Here is a 9,363-nt window from a genome sequence, read left to right as displayed (position 1 = left end):
GCCGCAACAGATTGTTTGTTTTGTATTCATTGTCGTATTGTGTTAGCTTTAGGTGCTTTCATGCGAGATTTGAGTACTGGTATTTCTACTAGGATTTGTGATTAACTATTAACTAAATTAGACTATCCTAATTATCTAAACAAGAATTAAACCTAGAAGTATTTGATTCTAAACTAATTAAAATAAAGGAAAATAAATAGTGAACTCTAAACAAGGGAAGAGCAGATTTTTATGTTATCAATGCGATGAAAACGATCTAGGATTATCGGCTATCTAACAATCCTAGTGTATTCTTCACTTGAATTGACTATTTAATTTATCTGATTTATTGGTTGACGGATTTAATATTACTCATAAGAATCTATCGAATTCTAACTTGTCTATTCAAGTTAACCTCATATATGTCTATGGAAGCAGAATCAACAAAAATACATTTATAATTCCCGTATAATAACCAAACAAGGCAATTAGAATATGTCTATCCTAACCGCGAATCCATTTCCTGATGCCCGGGGTTCAAGAACTTGCTCTAGTCAATCATATATGCAATCTAGAATTTTCACTTTCGAGTTCAACTCTAGATTCGTATATAGTATTTAATTGGTGATCAAGCAATCAAATAATTAAGCGCAGGATTGAATAAATCAACCAATACGATAAACTAAAAAATCAAAATCAATATTCGAATAACAATAGTTATAAAAGAACCACAACCCTAGAACGTGAAATTTAGTACCACATAGACATGGTAGCCAAACAACAAATCATATAAAGAACACATAAAAATTAATAAGTTTGGTGGAAGAAAAGATGAAACCCGGCCTCCACAGTGGCTCTTTGCTTGTATTTTCCTCTCAAAAATGTCATATTCCCCTCTAAAATAGGTTTAGAACCTTTTTTATATGAGTTGGAGGTGTGTAAGGCCGAAATAACTTTGTCCGTGCAAAATAGGAGACTTCTTATCTCCCAGCGCCCAGGGTAGCGTGGGGCGCTGGAAATTTTGTGCTTCTGGAAACTGCGCCATAGGTAGCACCCCAGGGCGCTATAATGTGTCAATTTTCCAATTTGTTCCCTTTTTGTTTCAAATCGTGCACCTTCGTCCCACATTACCTCCGAATTATTTCTACACATAAAAATACCACGAATTAGCATAAATTATTACATACACATCCGAAATCTCTGAAACATGAGTAAAAAGCGAGGCAATATACATATAAATATATATACTTTAAGTCGAATATCAGTGATCCACCATTTTCAATTACTTAGCAATGGTACAATACAAGTGGAAAATATACAAGACCAATTATGAAAGGATTGAATAGTACCTATATTACCTTGATCTCCACCATGAATGTCGTTATCAATGGTGCTCAATGTATAAGCCTTGTTACTTGTACGAAATTAATTGAATAAATTTCACCAGCGGACCAATTTTACTGAGAGCACATGTATGTACCTAACTTGCAATATGTTAAGTAGTACTCACCTTTGTACAATTGTAGTCTTCTTCACACTCATGCTAATCTCAGACCCTTCCAGTATGGGTGTCCATGGTTCCGTTCCACGGTTATTTTATAGAATTTATTTCATATTAATTTTTTGATTATTCTATTATGTATAATTAAAATTAGACTTTTAGACGTCGTACCAATCATGTTGGTTTCTCTTTGGTACCGATACAGTTCAGTTAATTTTTGATATTTTTTTAAGTGTCATTTAAAAGTCATTAGTAGAATCAGAATGCAATAACATACGTACTTTTATAAGACTTTGCAAAACTTTCTAGACTTTTTTACTATTTAAAGTGTGATGAATTAAGAAAACATGAAAGATAGCCGGAGTATAGATCCATCAACCATAAAAAAAAAAAAAAAAAAGCAAAGACAAAGAAAATATAAATCACACGAGTGTAAAAATATTAAGAGGGTGTTTGGATTGGCTTTTAAGTTGGTCAAATTAGCTTTTAAACTCTTTTTAGTTTTTTTCAGTGTTTGGCAAAGTCAAAAAGTGCTTAAAATAAGTTTAAAACTGCTTAAAACAAGCCAAAAATTATAAGTTGGGCAACCCAACTTATTGCTTTTTGGCTTAAAAGCTATTTCTGCTGAAAAATTACTTTTTTTAAGCCAACCCAAACGGGCTCTAAGCAAGCTGGGACTCAAGAATAAAGTTTATAGAAGATTAAATATTCAAAAATATAAATTAAATCATACGAAATAAAATATATTCAATACATTATAGTTTGCTACTCATAATCGCTAGCATACCTTGTGTCTTGCTAGTGAATATACTGGAAATAGTTTAGTTTCAATAGGGGTAGTATAATAGGTTTCAGAATTAGGATTTTGAATTTAATTGCTTGTTGCCTTGTAATCGTTTTCATAATTTCAAGACTCAAGGAAAAGTTTAATGCTTTATTATTTTTAAATTTAATATATAAATATATTTTTCCCATATAAATTTATCGATACGTACGGTATTTTTTCGATTTATTTTCATAAAATAAAAAATGTAATTATCGGTACGGTTATAGATTTATATAAAAACCTACGGTTTTATTTTAAAAAAATCTAAAAATCAGTTCGATCGGTTCAGTTAATTTTTAAATATCTATTGACATCCTTACCTCCTGGTGTAAACACCCTATATTTATTTATCAGTTGATGAAAGTTAGATCCAACCTACTGTATTTAGCTCGGACTATATGTGCGCGTAAAAAAAAATTGGCAATTATATATAGAGCAAAACTCAACGATTCTAAATCTTAAATTTGACACTAGTGAAAGTAGGTTCTTTAATTTTCTGCCATCAATTAATTCAAGAATAGAAAAAATTGAATTCAAGAAATGAATAAAGCATTCAAGAGATTAGTAATGTTCCTACTTCTACATACAAAAAACACAAGTCATATTCAATCTCTCTCACACATGCATGCACACAAAAAATGACATTGTCTAGCATATTCCAAGAAAACTTTGGTAAGTTTGGTAGTAAGTGAAGTGACAAAGGAAGAAGCAAGATGTTTTTGACCAAGGAAATGGATATTTGTTGTCTGAGGGACCAGGTGGCAGCTGGAGGGTAGTACTACTGGCTACTGCACTTTATTGATTTATTATTGGAGAGGCCAAATGATAATAAAAAGAAGTGGCCTCATAATTCTGTGTGAGGCCTCCTTTCTTACACCCACAAAAATATTGGGGTTTTATACAAAATAGCCGTTTGAATTTATTGTCCACTTTTTCTAAGTGATATATATAGATTATATACAGTAATTATATATTATTATATACGAATTATACATATATTATATAACCTCCCACTATTTTTAGTTTAAGAATTGGATGAGGGGTTACTTAAGTTAGTTCTTCAAAAATTATTCTATGGGCCTCTGTAGGTACCTTATATTTAGTAGAATGTTCAAGAAACTACAAAATTACACCATAGCGAAACAGACTTTAAACAAACTTGTCATTTCAATGTCTTCCTCAATTTCGTATAATTTGATGTGAATTTTTGGAAAATCAATATAATATATGATTTAGTCCTCTTCCATGGATGGTAGGCCCATTACTTTCAGGCTGGCCTAGTTGACCCATGAATTTGATGCATCCTTTTTCAAGCCCAACAGTATGTTTATTTGTAGAAGATTCTTGTTACATCAGATGGCACAGCTTTTGAAACCCCCCCCCCCCCCCCCTCTTCTTTTTTTCTTTTCTCTATATCATTCTTTTTTTAATGTGATTTTTAGGCTGTATTTTGACAAAGGAATATCGTCTAGTGAAACTGTGAAAGCATGCAAATTTGCGCTTAACCAAAAGCATTAGCAACGCCTATCGATTATTTATTCTTTCGAATAACCTAAATTATAAAATAAATTATTTAAATAATATGAATTTCATAAAATTATCAGTATTTTATGAAACGTTTCTTTAAAATAGTGTAATGCAAACATGGGCGTCGAACTGAGAGACCTGAAAATTAAGATCGGCATTCGGAAAAATACGAAATTGGGCCAAACTAATTATATTTATTAGCCAAATTTATATATTAATATACAAATAATATATATATATATATATATATATATATATATATATATATATATATATATATATATATATATACACTCTTTATCGACTATTATTTTTGAATGCGACTAAAAATAAACAATTAGTATTATTGGCATTTGGGTTAGCTAGAGTGCGCTGATTGGGAAGAATGGACCAAAGAGGGGCTAAATGGAGTGTGCTATAATGGGCTAAAGCCTAAATGTTTCATTACCTAATTCCTTTCGGGGTAAAATACAGAAAAGCCATTTTTTGTAATTATAAAAGTAGCGGTCCAATTTTATTATTTACTTTTTCTAGTCAATATACTTAAATTATATATTGATTATGTATAATTATATACATACTGTACATATACTATACATTCATCGGCATTCTTAATTTAAGTAATTGAGTGGATTGCTATTTAGGTTAATTCTTCATAGCTATTGTCCCGAAATTTCAATGTCGTGCAGTTTTACAATGGAACTTGAAACTCCAGAGTATTAGTTAATTTTTCAAAGTCAGAGACTGTAAAATGGCCTGTGCTCGCTTTTTCTACGTTCTTTTGCTTCCTAAAAGAGAAAAAAAAAAAAAAACTGTAAAAAGTTGCATTATAAGTTCGGATAGAAAGATTGTGAATTAATAATAAAAGAAAATGCACTCTTTTTTTTTTAATAAATGAAAAGGCCAACAATAACAAATCAAAGTTAAATATAAGATTCCAGAAGGAAATGTAAAACTAAAAATAAGTGATAGTTTTGCTATTCAGAAAATTCTATTACATTATGGGATTAAGTAGGATGATAGTGAGTTGATCCCGCACAAAATTCATAAATAGTATTTCCCACGGTCCATAATAAATGACTTTTTGGTCTTATTACTTTGGTTCAAACTCAGTGTCATTTTTACATAATCAAGAATGAATTAATTTTAGTTTTTCAAATTTACTCTTATTTACATATCCCAATGTGTCAAGTTAACAATATATAAATTTTAATTAAGAATAATTTAGTCAAATATTTTTTTAAAGAATTAATATTTTTCTAAGGACATGCTAAAGCCAAAAGATCACTTACTATATAGACGGGATTACTTTTAATAACTATAATAATGTTGGCCACAATTCCACAGTAGTATTTACTAAACAATGTCAGAAAGGTATTTTTGGCTGCTGCATTGTTTTTTCTCTTTCTCAATTACTGCCTTTTAAACTACTCAGTAAAAGTCACACGCAATACTTGTGAGCCCTACTTAGACAATGGTTGAACGTAGAAGCAAGTAGTAGGTTATTGGGTACAACAATGAAGTTAATTTGTGTAAGTCTTTTTCTAAGGGAAGAAAGAATAAGAAAAAGAAACTCTCTTCAAAAAAACACATCATTAATTCAGAGAACCGCTACTCAGAATGGATCTACAAGAAATGCACTAAAGATGTTTAAGGTTATAACTCCTGCCTTTCTGTTCCTTTTCCCTTTTATTCCTAAGCACTGCCATAACAGCTTAACCAAATTGGGGGCAGCATTTTCTTTTTGGAAAACTTATTCACACACGTAATTATACTAAATTAAGCAATTCAATCTTTTAAAGTAACAAAACATATCACTTAATTATATTTAAATGATAAACAATTATATACAAACATGTCTTTTCTTTATTTTATTTGTGTAAGACCGAATGCATAGTAAGAGGCCGTTTGGATTAGCTGATATGAAGTAGTTGATAAGCATTAGGTGCTGAAAAGTACTTTTAAGTGCTGAAACTGATTTAATAAATAAGCAGTTACGTGTTTGGATACAAGTGCTGAAATTGATAATAAGTTGTTGTTGTATTTGATAAAAAAAAGTGCTGATAAGCTCTTTTTCTGTTAAAATGACTTAAATAACCTTAGAAGTGTTTATACTTATAAGGGCGTAATTTATTCAAAATTATAGATTCCAAATCGATCCAAATATAAAATATTCTATTTGTCATTTTATTTTAAATACAACTGTGCTTAGATAAGATAATTTTTATGATAAATATTATTTATTTTATGATAAGCATATAATCATAAGTTATAATAATTAATAAATTGATAAAAGTTTCTCACTAAAAAATAAACCTAGATAGGACAAAATATTTGAAGAGAAACAAACACTGTCTTTATCACCACAACATTTAGAAAGCAACACACCAAAAATTTGATATGTCCTCATTTATTACATACAGTTCAAAGATTAATACACAATCACATAGATATAAATATGCAAAGGAATAAAGAATTTGCTTATCTTAAATAGTCAATGGATATTGCAGACTTGAAGAGAGGGGGGTTATATTGAAATAGTACTTGAAGTAGTGAGTATCGATGTAATAGTTTTGTTCTAAAAAAGAATATTTTAAGGATAAAATAGTAAAAATTTTGGTCAAACTTAAAGTGCTTATAAGCTAAAAATTTATAAGTTGGGGATGACCAACTTACGGCTTTTGACTTATTTTTGACTTATAAGCACTTGACTTATAAGCACTTTTAACTTTACCAAACGCGTAAATAAGCCGAAAAGTGTTTATAAGCTAGTTTGACAAGCTTATAAGCTTAGCCAAACAAGTCTTCTACCATTTTCTATTATGCTTTTGTATGTTTCCACTTCTTTTTTTTGAGTGTCTTTTTCTTTAGATCTACAAGAATCACGACTATAATTTAACCATGTGAATTACAATCATGAGTCTCAATTGAAAGTAAGGCCAATAATGTTCCATATTTGATATAAATAAAAATTTCGTTGAGTAAATAAGATTTTTTTTAGTGCGCATTTTTAAAAAATATATTTGTCAAATCTATTAAATCAAAGAGGATAATAAAAAAGAATTAGACTACTTCACGTAGTGTGTGAGTGAAAAATACATAAAAACGAGAAAAAGCTATGTACTCTCAAGTGGGTACAGGACAAGAAATCGAATAGTCGTTTTCATAGTCCTTCAAGTGTGCTCCACAACACACAAAAGAGTGAATAACTCAACACCCACTCCCTCTCGTGCCTCCATTTTTCGCTTCTCCTTTCACTTTCACCTAACACTCTTCCAATTCTTTAATTTCTATATATCCTTTTTCTGGTGATTTGCCATAGTAGCCTGAGTGCTCTCTCTCTTATTTGGCCAGAAACCATTACATAAAGTATGACATAAATAAATGAAGAGATATAAATACCTCATTCTCTCCTCCTCAGCAAACAGCCTAAACCAACACGACACTTTTTTATTAATTCTCTCCCTCCTCATACTCCCTTTTTTCCTATAGTATAAATTAAATGGTACACTCTATCAACAGTCGCAGAATGGAATAACAGAAAATCTCTCTTATTTTTTTGTTGCGTCTTCTCTCTTCTCGCCTAATTTCACTATATTCTCCCAAAAGAAAAGGATCCCACTTCTTCATTAAACAAACACACCTATTAAAACGAGAACGCAAATATAGTTCACAAGCCCTTTCTCTCCTTTTTTTTTTCTTTCTTTCTGCGGCTCTGCCTCTGCCGCTGCTAACGTTGTTTGCTGACAACACTACACAAATTTCAGAAAGACTAAAAAAAGAGAGCCACAACCCCCTACAAAATTCTTGATTCTCTCTCTTCTTTCCACCCTTAAGCACAGTTTTTTCTCGTTTCTCATTTACAGTTTAGCTCTCAGAAATAGGCGTAAGCTAAATGGGTATTTGGAGCAACCTACTTGTGCTCCTTCTTACCTGCACTATTTTCCATTTTTGTACACCAGATCCAAACGATGAGATGTGCTTGACCCATCTAAGTCAATCTTTACAAGACCCTTTGAAAAATCTCCAAAACTGGACTAAATCCTCTTTCGCTAAACCTTGTGATGGGTTTACTTCATATCTACAAGGGGCAACTTGTAATAATGGCCGCATCTACAAGCTATCCCTTTCAAATCTTTCCCTTAAGGGTACCATTTCTCCTTATTTATCTAATTGTACCAATCTCCAAGCCCTTGACCTTTCCTCCAACTCCATCACCGGACCAATACCAATAGAACTTCAGTTCCTCGTCAATCTCGCTGTTCTCAACTTGTCCGCTAACCAACTCTCAGGCCTAATCCCTGAACAGCTTGCCATTTGCGCTTACCTTAACGTCATCGATCTCCATGACAATCAGTTCACTGGGCTTATTCCGCAACAACTGGGCCTCCTTGTGCGGCTCTCTGTGTTTGACGTATCGAATAATAGATTGTCGGGTCCAATACCTGCGTCGCTGGGTAACCGGAGCGGAAACTTGCCCCGATTCAATGCCAGTTCGTTTGATGGGAATAAAGATCTTTACGGGTACCCATTGCCACCTAAAAAGAGTAGCGGGTTATCCGTTTTGGCTATTGTAGGGATCGGATTAGGAAGTGGGTTTTTGAGTTTGGTGCTAAGTTTTACTGCTGTGTGTATATGGTTGAGAGTTACTGAGCAAAAATTGGATGCTGAAGAAGGCAAAATCAGTCAACTCATGCCTGATTATTGAACATCAATTCATACTTTTGAGATTACAGGTATGTTAATTTTTGAGGCTGGTTTGTTTTGCCCCTTTTTTCTTTCCTTTTTGGGTTTTAAATTTTCTTTTTCTTTGGAGAAGAAAAGAATTTCCCTTTTTCTTAGTTTTGGGTTGTTTTCTAGGTCATTATTTTTATTTTAATTATTTTATTTAGCTTCGCTTTTTTTTCTTCTAACATTTGACCCCCAATATGTAAAGGATTGAAGAATTTGGAATTGAGTTTCTAGTACATATATTACTTAGCACTAGCAGTACAGCATTAATCTGTACTCTAATTTGATGCCTGGGAAGTGGGTTGGCATTGTCCACTCCAGGTTGTACAACTTATACGTGCGTAGTACTTATCCTTTATTTAAAAAATAAGGCAAATCGTGCATATATGTTAGTCGCCAATCATAGAAAAATGTAGCTATCTCCAGCACCATGACTTGTTGGGGGTGTTATTTGTAGTTTAGTTTTTTGTTTTCGGAACAATCAGAGAAACACCGTGGATGGTTTTGTTAGTACCAACTTTGATCTCGTTTTGTCTCTCTGCCAACCATTCTCTTAATTTTCCATTAAAATTTATGGCTAAGTAGCCATGGGTAAACTACCACCTCACCTACTATTCTTTTATAACATTAAATTAGAACTTCGTAAATTTACATTTTAAAAAAAATTAATTATATGTGTAGTTTAAGTCACTCTTGGATATGCATCAAACATATGAATTATGTATATGATTGAAGTGTCAAAGCTAGAAATTTTTTTGGTAAGGACGATCAATATTTATATATACATATAAAAAGTAAT

At 31.8% G+C, this 9,363-nt stretch overlaps 1 protein-coding gene across 1 annotated transcript; it reads left to right on the top strand.

Annotated features, from left to right (window-relative positions):
- Positions 1-7,076: 7,076 nt before the first annotated feature.
- Positions 7,077-8,804, top strand: LOC104093798 (receptor-like protein 44). The gene has a single exon (XM_009599618.4). It carries the CDS (start codon positions 7,729-7,731, stop codon positions 8,539-8,541), a length of 813 nt encoding a protein of 270 aa, XP_009597913.1. The 5' UTR covers positions 7,077-7,728; the 3' UTR covers positions 8,542-8,804.
- Positions 8,805-9,363: the final 559 nt, after the last annotated feature.

The sequence above is a fragment of the Nicotiana tomentosiformis genome, chromosome 2 (assembly GCF_000390325.3).
Source record: "Nicotiana tomentosiformis chromosome 2, ASM39032v3, whole genome shotgun sequence".
NCBI classification, from domain to species: domain Eukaryota; kingdom Viridiplantae; phylum Streptophyta; class Magnoliopsida; order Solanales; family Solanaceae; genus Nicotiana; species Nicotiana tomentosiformis.
This window is presented reverse-complemented; position numbering and strand designations above follow the sequence as displayed.

Coding starts and splice junctions, on each gene's coding strand:
- LOC104093798 (XM_009599618.4), top strand. CDS start 7,729: ATGGGTATTTGGAGCAACCTACTTGTGCTCCTTCTTACCTGCACTATT.